The sequence below is a fragment of the Onychostoma macrolepis genome, chromosome 09 (assembly GCF_012432095.1).
Source record: "Onychostoma macrolepis isolate SWU-2019 chromosome 09, ASM1243209v1, whole genome shotgun sequence".
In the NCBI taxonomy this organism is placed as follows: domain Eukaryota; kingdom Metazoa; phylum Chordata; class Actinopteri; order Cypriniformes; family Cyprinidae; genus Onychostoma; species Onychostoma macrolepis.
In genome coordinates, this window is record NC_081163.1 from 36026554 (window position 1) to 36039368 (window position 12815).

The 12815-nt window shown below is 36.9% G+C and overlaps 1 protein-coding gene across 3 annotated transcripts in view; it reads right to left on the minus strand.

Annotated features, from left to right (window-relative positions):
* Positions 1 to 12815, minus strand: part of igsf3 (immunoglobulin superfamily, member 3) — a 171090-nt gene that overhangs the window by 33969 nt on the left and 124306 nt on the right. For all 3 annotated transcript variants that reach the window (XR_009272768.1, XM_058786544.1, XM_058786543.1), the window contains exon 6: positions 3868 to 4275. Coding sequence is in view for 2 of the 3 variants with exons in the window: in XM_058786544.1 (XP_058642527.1) it covers positions 3868 to 4275 (408 nt within the window). In the remaining variant the exon portion in view is untranslated. The remainder of the gene's footprint in view (positions 1 to 3867; positions 4276 to 12815) is intronic.

A 12815-nucleotide genomic window follows, 5' to 3' on the forward strand; every position in this document is an offset into this window, starting at 1 on the left:
AGGGGCTCTGCTCCACACAGGGTCAGACAACAGTTACAAGCACAACTTGAAATGGAGAGAGATGGAAGGCAATGGCATGAGCTCTCATGCATCCAAACATTGATATCAATTTTATGGCATGTAGGGTCAAGGTTACAAATTATGTCAACAAATTATACATGTACACATACACCCACACGTACATGCACATAATAAATATTGAAGGTGAAGAATAAAGACATCTCCAGCTGTTCTGACTGGGCTGTGAAGAGACGGGACAGACAGGAGTGTGTTTCCATGTCAATGAGCTCTATGGAGATGGTCTGGCTCAGAAACAATATACTGTACACTACAGTTCTGCTTCATAAGACACCTCGGACTGAATGTAGAAAAAGCTGAGTGATCCAGCTTGCTGGTTTTGAAATGTAAAATCATAATACATTATTAGAATCTCAATGAAGCTTCCAAAATCTTTCTAACATTTAATTACATGTTTTGATAATTATGGTTACTAGATGGTAGTGGTAAGTTGTACTACTTTGGCTAATAAAATAAGTAAATATAACACTAAAATATATATATACATATATATATATATATATACACACATACCCTACAGTTCAAATGTTTGGGGTCAGCAGGATTTTTTTTTTGAAGAAATTAATACTTTCACTCAGCCAAGATGCATTGAATTGATCAAAAGTGACACTGAAGACATTTACAATGTTACAAAAGATTTCTTCTTTTTTAAAAATGCTATTTTTTAGAACTTTTTAAATCAAAGAAGCATGAAAGAATTCCACAAAAAATATTAAACAAACTGTTTTCAACATTGATAATAACAAGAAATGTTCCTTGAGCAGCAAATCAGCATATTAGACTGATTTCTGACAGATAATGTGACACTAAATTCAGCTTTGCCCTCATAGAAATAATTTACATCTTAAAATATATTTATATACATATTTAACTACAATACAGTTATTTTAAATTGTAATAACGTAATTGCACAATATTATTGTTACTGTCTGATCAAATAAATGCAGCCTTGGTGATCATAAAAGACTTCTGTCTTTTAAAAACATAACATAAAAAAAAAAAAAAACCTCTGAAAAGTAAATTAAAAAATAAACAGATAAAACTACAAATAAAAAATAACACCACCTGCACTTTGACTGTATTAGCAATATCAAATGTGCTGTTAAAATGATTGGCTCGGGGGGGTATAGACTGGGGAATTAGACTGACTTGACTGAGAAACACTGAGGAAAAACCAGCTTATCTTAGTGTATATTATGAATATTGGTTCATTATGGGCACCAGCACATGTCCATTAAACACACTCTGTGTGTTGGTCAGGTTGTGTTTACATTACGAGTAGTGGTTGACCGAAATAGTTTTTTTGGCAGCCAATGCCGATATCTTGGAAAGCAGGGTGGCTGATGGCCGATATAAAGCCGATATAATTTTATTTATTTTAATTAATATTTAAGAAATTTGAAATCATTTGAAAATGGATTAACAAATAAATGTGTTAAATAAACACTTACACTTTAGATGACAAAGTATTTTTCACAAATAAATAAATATTTAATAAAAAATATATAATTTAAAAGGAAGTAAACATTGTAACCAACAGGGCACTCAGTATTCTGGGAAGTTTGTGTGCATTGGGAATCATATTTTTTCAAATAAAGCCAAGGTAACACTCATTTTACATACAGCACACAGTGAAAATGACATGAATATGACAGCGGGCAAATGCATAAAGCGCAGCATAATTTAAAATCACAAGTTTAAAGTTTGTCGATCGTGCGTCTCCAGTGAAACTGAACTCTCCTCCTGTCCGCATTCAATTCACACGGACCAAGCGTCACACATCGTGCAGGATACACACACTTCACTAGATCTCACAACTGGATTCGACTAAGTTTGCAAGGTTCGTGAAATTAAATGTTCATTAGTCATTCAAAGATTTGTTTACATTATATAAATGCATATTTGCTGAATGCTGAGGGCAAACAATAAAGTATTATAATGTTTGCCTTTCTATTACTAATAATATAAAAGCAATCGTTATAATACTTTTTGCATACATTTTCATCCCTTTGTTTAACAGTTCTATCTGATTATTAGACAGACTTCTGTCTATAATACTTTTTGTTTGCCCTCAGCATTCAGCAAATGCGCATTTATATATCCGTATTAGACAGAACTGTTGACGATGACAGCGAACAAGAGGAAGAATGTGAGCACTGTGTGCTCAAGCGCTGCTGTTCTCAGTGCCGTCAAAATAAAAGTCCCACCTCGAACGCATCGGCCAAACAGGAAAACTGCCAAATATCGGCCAATATATCGGCGTTGGCGATATATCGGCCGACCACTAATTACGAGGACCAAATATCTCCACAAGGACAGTAAAACCTGCGGGCCTCAGCCAGTGATCCCCAAGAGGAGAAAATCTTGAAAAATGTACTAAATAATGTCTTAATAATATCTTAAAAAAGGTTTGTGTGTGAGGGTTAAGTTTAAGGTTAAGCCCGGCTCACACTGTGCGATTTTGGCCACGATTTGGTCGTCTGAGACAAATTTTGAAAATCCTAAAAGATTCCTATAATCCTAGGCTAAAATCTGTAGTCTTTAATCGCTGGTTTGACATGTTCACCGACAGCCGATTAATGGCTGTTGCGATCAAATTTCACCTCCGACGAAATTCTGGCAGTCAGAAGATTTGGCGCACAGTCCTGCAGTGTGACTACCCCTACGATGAATGTCAAATTGTCTACGTTTTTAAAGACAAGCTATGAGAAGAATTAATGCTAGAGAATTATTCCTGTCCTCCGCTCATGGAATTCATCTGATATGTTGCCTTTTCTATATAAACACTGGTTGCGCCGCTGTTTTCATGTGTAGAGCTGCATTCACTATTCTTCTTAAATACGCCGGTATTGCCGCCGTTCATATGCTTTTCATGATAGCCAACATTTCGTTCCCACGTGCAATGCAGTTCGCAGCCACTGGACGTGTATGAGTTGATAATGTAAAACTCCAGACAAGCTTTCTTGCACGCACCTGTTTTTAACTCGTCCTGTCTGTCGTACAGTCTGACAATGACAGCTAAGATCCCACAGTGTGACATGATCATCGCACAGTGTGAGCCCGGCTTTATATAAATTGAAGTGAGATAAATTACCTTTCTAAAACAACAGAAGTGAATGGAAAGTCCCACCATGATAGAAAAACAAATGTGTGTGTGTGTGAGGTCAGTGAGGAGGTCTTCCTTTGGGAGTGACATTGTTCAGTCCAGGGATTGAAGTCTGGAGGGACTAGATTTAATGAGCTCCAATTTTTGCTCTAATGACCCTCTCTCTACCCCCCCTCCCACCATCATTTCCCTCTTCATATTCTTCTCTTCTAATCGCTTTGGAGGATATTAACAACCTCTTCCTCGCAGACTCCAGGCCATTAGGAGGGCCTGCCTCAGCTGCACACACACGCCAATCATCTCAATTACTCTTATGAGCACAGAGTGGCCAATATCTGGTGAAACACACACATGCACACATGACAGAAGAATGGGAGAGAGAAAGATCTAGTGAGGGTGAAAGTTGTGAAACTAGGCCACACTACAACATGGTGCATTATCAGTGAAATCTTTATTTCTGTAGTGACAGTAAAGTGCGAGTTGTCTTAATTATGCTAACTTTTGAGACTGGGAAGTGACTCTGACATGAGCAAATATTACAAACCCAAACTTTAACGGGTGTCGGTGAAACTTATCTGCAATTTAGTGCCATCAGAACAGTCATAGTTGGTTCTTGCGCTCAGTCGAGCAGTCAGGTGGCCTACATGTACCTTTCCTGCGACGGAAGCCGTTTTTAGACTCACCAGGCTGCAGTACACTGATGCCCAGCGGGTTGGAGGTGCGGTTGGCCACCGTGCTCCAGGTGCCATCGTAATTGCTCCGATAAAGCAGGGCAGCACACTGGTATGTCCCGGCCTCCTTGCGTCCGGCTCGGGTGATGCTGAGGCGGAAGTTGGTGTTCGTGGGCGTGCGGTCCACCGTGGTGCGGGTGCCCAGGCCCAGCAGCTGGTCGCCCCACTGCAGAGTGCCATCCCTCGTAAACGTCACCAAATCTCTGAACTCTCCGTCGCCCTCTGCTGGCTGGAAGCGCCATGTGACCGCAGCAGGAACGCTGGGATTGTGCCGTGGCTTCACGATGCACTGCAGGTCGAACGAGTCGCCAAACGTCACGCTGGGTGTACGGGAGGAGGCCGACACGAAGAAGAAAGATTCTGAAGCAAAGCCAAAAAAAGAGAATACGTACAGTAATTAAAAATACTTACAATGTCACAATGCATTAATATAGAATTCAGTTCATGTGCTGACTCATCCAATCAGAACTGTGTTTTATTCTATCTATTTTTTGAGGCTTTATATTATTTATTAGTTTTTGAGTCTTTTGTTTTTAACATAAGCATAATACAATCCGAAACTGGTTTTGCACTTAAAAAATGACAATGCTCATTAGTAATACTGCTAATTTTCATTTGTTTGATGTTATTAGGCAGAAAACAAAAGAAAACTGGCAAAAATACTAAATACAGAAATGCATAAAAATACAAGATAAATAAATAAATAAAACAAAATAAAAATTACATTGCACATAATTGAGATGAGAATATTAATGATGAATAGTCTCTTCCTTTGTTTTGTGTTCATCAAGATCTCAGAGCAGTATAATAATCATCATCAACAGCAGCATACTTTTATTTAGCATTATCAAACCATTTTTCACTGAATTGACCAGAAAAAAAAAAAAAGAATTTTTTTTCTATATATATATATATATATATATATATATATATATATATATATATATATATATATATATATATATAAATTAATGAACGGATATAAAATTACTATTCTATAGCATTTTGAGCATAGCGCCTATCCTTACCTCAATGTTTATATACATATACAGGTGCTGGTCATATAATTAGAATATCATCAAAAAGTTGATTTATTTCACTAATTCCATTCAAAAAGTGAAACTTGTAGATTATATTCATTCATTACACACAGACTGATATATTTCAAATGTTTATTTCTTTTAATTTTGATGATTAGAGCTTACAGCTCATGAAAGTCAAAAATCAGTATCTCAAAATATTAGAATATTACTTAAGACCAATACAAAGAAAGGATTTTTAGAAATCTTGGCCAACTGAAAAGTATGAAAATGAAAAGTATGAGCATGTACAGCACTCAATACTTAGTTGGGGCTCCTTTTGCCTGAATTACTGCAGCAATGCGGCGTGGCATGGAGTCGATCAGTCTGTGGCACTGCTCAGGTGTTATGAGAGCCCAGGTTGCTCTGATAGTGGCCTTCAGCTCATCTGCATTGTTGGGTCTGGTGTCTCTCATCTTCCTCTTGACAATACCCCATAGATTCTCTATGGGGTTCAGGTCAGGCGAGTTTTCTGGCCAATCAAGCACAGTAACACTATGGTCATTGAACCAGCTTTTGGTACCTTTGGCAGTGTGGGCAGGTGCCAAGTCCTGCTGGAAAATGAAATCAGCATCTCCATAAAGCTTGTCAACAGAAGGAAGCATGAAGTGCTCTAAAATTTCCCGTTAGATAGCTGCGTTGACTGTGGACTTCAGAAAACACAGTGGACCAACACCAGCAGATGACATGGCAGCCCAAATCATCACAGACTGTGGAAACTTCACACTGGACTTCAAGCAACATGGATTCTGTGCCTCTCCACTCTTCCTCCAGGCTCTAGGACCTTGATTTCCAAATGAAATGTAAAATTTACTTTCATCTGAAAAGAGGACTTTGGACCACTGAGCAACAGTCCAGTTCTTTTTCTCCACAGCCCAGTTAAGATGCTTCTGACGTTGTCTCTGGTTCAGAAGTGGCTTGGTAGCCCTTTTCCTGAAGACGTCTGAGCGTGGTGACTCTTGATGCACTGACTCCAGCTTCAGTTCTCTCCTTGTGAAGCTCTCACAAGTGTTTGAATCAGTTTTGCTTGACAGTATTCTCAAGCTTGCGGTCATCCTTATTGCTTGTGCACCTTTTCCTACCCAAATTCTTCCTTCCAGTCAACTTTGCATTTAATATGCTTTGATACAGCACTCTGTAAACAGCCACACCTTTCAGTAATGACCTTCTGTGATTTACCCTCTTTGTGGAGGGTGTCAATGTTCGTCTTTGGGATCATTACCAAGTCAGCAGTCTTCCCCATTATTGTGGTTTCAAAGAACAAGAGATACTCAGAATTTATACTGTAGGGATGGTCATTTATTCAAACTCAAATGTAAATATTCTAATATTTTGAGATACTGATTTTTGACTTTCATGAGCTGTAAGCTCTAATCATCAAAATTAAAAGAAATAAACGTTTGAAATATATCAGTCTATGTGTAATGAATGATTATAATATACAAGTTTCACTTTTTGAATGGAATTAGTGAAATAAATAAACTTTTTGATGATATTCTAATTATATGACCAGCACCTGTATATACATACATACATATATATATATATACTGTACATACATACATACAGTATATATAAAGATAAAAGTGTGTGCATTGCACTTGTATGCCACTGCAGCATGATTGCAATACTGTTCAAGTACTTATTCTCTCCAGTGGAACCATTTTCTATTTTTGCTTGAAAGAAAAAACGAAGTTCTGGTTAACTGCTTGCGCTGCCCCCTCGGCTCAAGCCTGTCACACAAGTAAACATGATGAGGGAACTGCGGGTGACTTAATTGTGAATTCACAGCTGATACTGATGAGTATGTGAAACTGCTAATGGGCATATAGACAAGAAGCCTATTCCCTGGCGAGCTGCTACTGGCAGCCTTCAGCAGGAATTTACATCTGCATTGCTCATACTATACAAGATCATGGGAAAAATAAACTCAATACAAGGGAATGCCCCGGCTGTTTTGTCTTTCCATTTGAAAAGGAAGCAAATTTCTGCAAGAGATTTCTGGAACTCGAATCATTTTCTCAGTGGAAGGAGTAAAGCGTCATTTGGCTACTTCTGAGTGTTTGTGCTTGATACGGATGACAGCAGCTGGAGGCCATACAGAGACGGAGACAACGAGATCCATTTCCAGCCTACCTGCCAGTGCCCTAATGATGCCACGCTGCTGGGCTGTAACAGAGGGCAGGTTAACGCAACACCCGCCGGGCACAAGCTTTGCCCAGATCTCAGTAGTACCACAGGGCCTGGCAGAGTTGAGAAAGTGAATTTCATTTGGAGAGCCTCTGTGTCCTTCAATTATGCAAACCATCTATTAAAGGAACGGGGCAGTAAAGTTAGACGTCTACATTATCAAACTACTCTGTCTGCATGCTAATGAGCCTCAAAGACTTCCCTGGAGAAATCCCAGAGTTCAGGTGCTCACTAGGCTGAGAAAGGCTAGCAGGAGTTTGTTCTGTTTGGGAGGAAAGCGTGAGAACGGCAGAGTTAATCTACTCTGCATTATTTTGATAAAATTTGGACAAGGTGACCTGTAGCATGCCAACTCAATCCTGTGGGCAGCAACGTCGGAAAGCAGCCAAAAGCAGATTACACACACATCCCGTGTTTATTGAGCACATGCAAACTAATCCTGCAAGCAAAAAAACCACAGGAAATCCACTCTGCTGGATGCTTTTTTTTAACATTTAATGAGCTCACTTTTGCTCAGATATTGAAAAAAAAAAAAAAGCCTCAAAATCGGATTATCGGTGGATCTATAGCAGTGTTTCCCGCAAAGCTATTCAGCTGCTAAAACAATAGCTCTACAAAAAATAATCTTATTTTCTCTGAGTTGTGAGCTTGAAGTCAGAATTGAATGTGATCACATAAAAAGACTGTGCATCACGAAATAATAGCAAGAAAACGCATCTTTCTCGTGTCGTCTTAGCTGCGACAAAAAGCAACATTAGGCTCGATTCAATTCAAGAGACTCACAATTTCAAGAGTTAACATTTGAGTCAGTCCGAGGACCAAATAAACCACTAATAACACTGTGATGGGTGATAACACTTATTTTCATTCTGACATGATACCAAATATCATTAATGCAGTTATCAGTCATGATACGTTTACATCTATTAAACAATATTTTTGTGATTTCTAGCAATAAAATGGCCAATAACCATTTCAAACAATGCAAAAACTTATTAGCCTATAATAAAGGTCACATTTAGCTTGGTTGTTATTTATTGGACTGAAATACTGTAACTGAAGCCTCTTTTCTCTGTCATTACCTCAGGTAAGCACCACTTTCTTTGGTTAAATGTACTCATGTTCAGATGAGCGAAAGGAGAAATAGTTCTCAATCAAAACAAACATTTGCAAACATAACATTGTTTTCATTTTAAAGCTTATGATGCACAATATTAACGCCATTCTAAACATTATAACATTTAAAAAGGAAAATGAAATGCATTCATTCTCATTACGTTTCTAAATCTGTATTACTTACGACTTTCTTCTGAAGAACATAAAAGATGATATTTTAAGAAACGTGTGTGTTTTTTTTGGTCATACAATAGAAGTCAAATGTAACCAAACTGTTTGGTTTCAAAATATCTTAATAAAGTACGTCACAAAGATTTGGAGCAATATGACAGATATCCCTTTAAAACATTAAAATGTATTACTAAAATAGTGCAAATGTAATGATAGGTTAAATGGGTGATCAGGCGTATAAAGAAAGAAAGAAAAATGCTGGAAAATACAGGACAGGCCTGAGCATGTGTGACTCCAAAGAATGAGAGGACGTTTACAAGAAGTGATAAGAGAGAAATAAAGAGAGGAAGGCAGAGAGAGAACATTCGCATATCTTTCATGTGTTGATGGATTCCAGTGCTTCACTCTCTTGTAGACACATGACCAGTAATGTCTTTCTATCTATCCTCATTTGACTGCAGACAGCAGGGAGCCACGATCAATGCCATCTTCTCCAGAGAGCAGGACTGCAGGACACACGCTGAGCGGGACTCTTTATGGACACACCATCACCAGGGATTTCACGTACACAATCTTTCTCACATTCCAACAGTTTTCCCATTGCTACTTTGTGTGACCAACTGTATGTTTTCAATACGCAATCATCAATGATCAGAGGAACCATCATGGCATCTGAGGAAGTGGGTGGAGGAGCGAGTCCAGGCAGAGCCAGACAGCCACAGCTGTAGTGTTTGATTATTCCAGACACACAGACATGCTCAGAAAAACATGCGGCGTACACCCAGCCTCACACACAGTGGGAATAGAGATTTCAAATCTCACAGACTGACACAAGGGCAGAGCTTCAGTCGGCCTCTGGATGCCTTTTCATGTCAAGAACCAACCCTAGCCGTTCCTTTGGTCGCTGAGGTTTCTTCTCTTTGCTGTTTTTCCAATATACATATCTAATCTATAATTTGAATGTTTCTCTTGACACAAGTATTACTATTCATGCTAAATTGTATGGTTCATAAGGCAATTGATAGGATGCAACTCTATGAGGTCTACACTCTTAAAAATAAAGGTGCTTAAAAGGCCATAGAAGAACCATTTTTGGTTCCAGAAAGAACCATTCAGTCAAAGGTTCTTCAAAGAACCATCTCTTTCTTACCTTTTTATGATCTGAAGAGCCTTCTTTCACCAACTTTTGTGAAACAGAAAGGTTCTTCAGATGGAACCATTTAGAGGTGGCTTCATGAAGCACCTTTATTTTTAAGAGTGTAGTCATCATGATGGACATGAAACTTGTGTATTTTTAAATGTTTTTTAGTCTTTATGCTCTTAAAGGCTGCATTTATTTGATACAGTTACAATACAATACAATACAATTCAGAATAACATTTTCTATTTTAATGTACTTTAAAATGTAATTTATTCCTGTGATGGCAACGCTACATTTTCAGCAGTCTTCAGCGTCACACGATCCTTCAGAAATCATTCTAATATGCTGATTTTGGTGCTCAAGAAACATTTCTGATTATTATCAATGTTGAAAACATTTGTGTGATAATTCGTGGATATCACAATTTTTCTGGATTTTTTGATGAATAGACGGAGAACAGCATTTATTTAAAATAGAAATCAGTAACCCTTTACTTAAAGCCTTTATGCATATCACATTATAATAATTTACCTTGTATTGTTAATGTATTATATATTTTTATAAATAATTGTAACCAAAGATAAAATGCATTATAATAGTTGAAGCGTTGTCTATCATGCGTTTTAATACATTACACTTTCAAAAGGTCTAACAATGAACAGATAAGTATTATAATGTATTATTATAACTGTCATTTACAACGTTGTATGAGGTGCATTATAATGCATAATTAAAGCTACTTTTATAATGCATTACACAAAGGCTTTAAGTAAAGTGTTATCTAGAAATCTTCTGTAACATTATATGCCGCTTTTGATGAATTTAATGCATCCTTGCTGAATGAAAGCATTCATTTCTTGAAAAAGTCGCAGTCACACTAGATTTTGAGCTTCTAGAAGTTTCTATGAAGACTGCAATGGTCATAATATGATGTTATAATGAGGTGGCATATAAATACATAATTGAACATGTAATATATATATAATGAGTTTAAAATATAGAATCTACTCCACTTTACCACAATGTTGCAATCCTGCAGATTTAAGGTTTGCGTTTTTTTAATTCAGCTTACAGGTCACACCACCCACGAGGCATCACTCTTCTATGGGAAACATGTCTTCATGTGATATATATTTGCACCAAACAAGAACTTTTGAACACAATACAATTTGTATAAGCCTGTGTTTCCCGTCTTCCAAAACTGCATGTGTATGAATAGCAGTCAATGGAACAAGAAGTGTAGTATGTCCACCCCAAACTTTAGTGGACATGAAAATATTCAGCTGCCTTTACATGCTATGAACAATGATCAGTATGGGTAGTCCAAAATCATAAATACAGCTCTCTCTATTTCTATTCATTTTTTTCTTATTTTTTTTTATTTAAACCTCCAAAAGTTTGAAAACTAAAGAGAAAGTTACATACAAATTTCTCACCTAATCATTTCCTATAGCATGCTCACTAGCAGACGTTTCATTAAACCCAAGAATGCATATTTATCTGCCATCCAATTAACATGCTGGGAGCTCTAACTGCTTTCTTAGCGATCAAAAAAAGTAAATTGTGGCAGAATGCGTGTCTGGCCTCACCTCTGGGTGTCATGTGTAACCCAGCCAAACGATTCCAGCGCTACAGGGTGGCCTGCAGCCAGTCAGCACCCACACCACTGCCAGACACTAATGAGCATGTTAAGACTCTCTCAGCAGAATAACACCACAAACTGGGCCCTGCTTCACACCCGGCCCTGGTCAGTCACCCAGAGTCAACGCTGGAAAACACAACGCTGCTATTTTTACTCAGCACCACCAACACACCTGTCACAGGGCAAGAGCAAAGGACACAAACAGCGTCTATGCCCACACGGACGCATAAGAGTGACTATCACACGATCACGTGATCATCCACCTCGAGCAAAGTGACTCCTGCAACACACCTGGAGAAGAAGTCTGTGTACTTACAGTAAAAGCCAAAACAGCAGACATCAAGAGCATCATGCTGCCACTCTTTGAGCCTCAAATCAAAAGCACAGCTGATGAAACGCTTCAACGAAGCTGATCCTGACAGCAGAGGAAGTAAAAATGATCAATGTCATCGCAGAGGAAGAGCACGGATATAAATAATTAAGAGGAATAAATAAAAAAAGCCCCGTCTTTGTCATCTCATCAAAGATTCAATATGCAGGATGCATGAAGACCTGATTCTGGATGAGATTCCCAACCTTAAAACAGCATTTAGGGTTCCCACATCTTTGACAAATTCCTTTTTCCAATCCGGTGTGATTACAATATAAAGATTTAAAAAGAAAAAAGAGAAAAAAGAAAAAGAAAATCAAGCATTTTAGAGATTGCCATAAAAATGTGTTTCCATTTCAAAGTACAAAAGTTACTTTTGAGAGAGAAACCGGCTTCATTTTAATTTAATATACAAATTACCATGCATATTTTCTTTAATATATTTTTACTAGTGCTGTCAAATGATTAAATCGCATCCAAAATAAACGTTTTTGTTTACATAATATATGTGTGTGTACTGTGTATGTATATGTGTGTGTATATGTGTGTATATATATATATATATATATATATATATATATATATATATATATATATATATATATATATATATATATATATATATAAATAAATGCACACTCATACAGTATATATTTTGAAAATATTTACATGTATATATTTATATAATTTATATTATATATAAATAAATTTAATATATAAATATAACATTTTTCTTAAATATATACATGCATGTGTTTGTATTTATATTTACATAATAAATATACACAGTACATACTATAATATACATAATATATATAATATTACATAATATATACATATTATGTAAACAAAAACTTTTAATCGATTAATCGTTTGACAGCACTAATTTTTACAAACTTAAATTAATATAAACAATTTCAAATTAAAATTGGTCATAACATTTTCTTTTATAAAGTATATCTTTGTTCCGCCCCAAACAGGCAGTTCACCAAAAACATGCCTCTGGTTAAAATATAAACCACAATGCAAGGCTGTGCAAACGAGAGCATATGTTTGAGAACAACTCTTCAGAAAGAAACTCTATGAATGACTGACTCAGAGTTGTCTCTACAAACTGAGCTGGAAGAGTAGAAAGTATTTTAAGTATCAAAAAAAGTTGCACACTTCACCATCAAAACCACAGACATATTG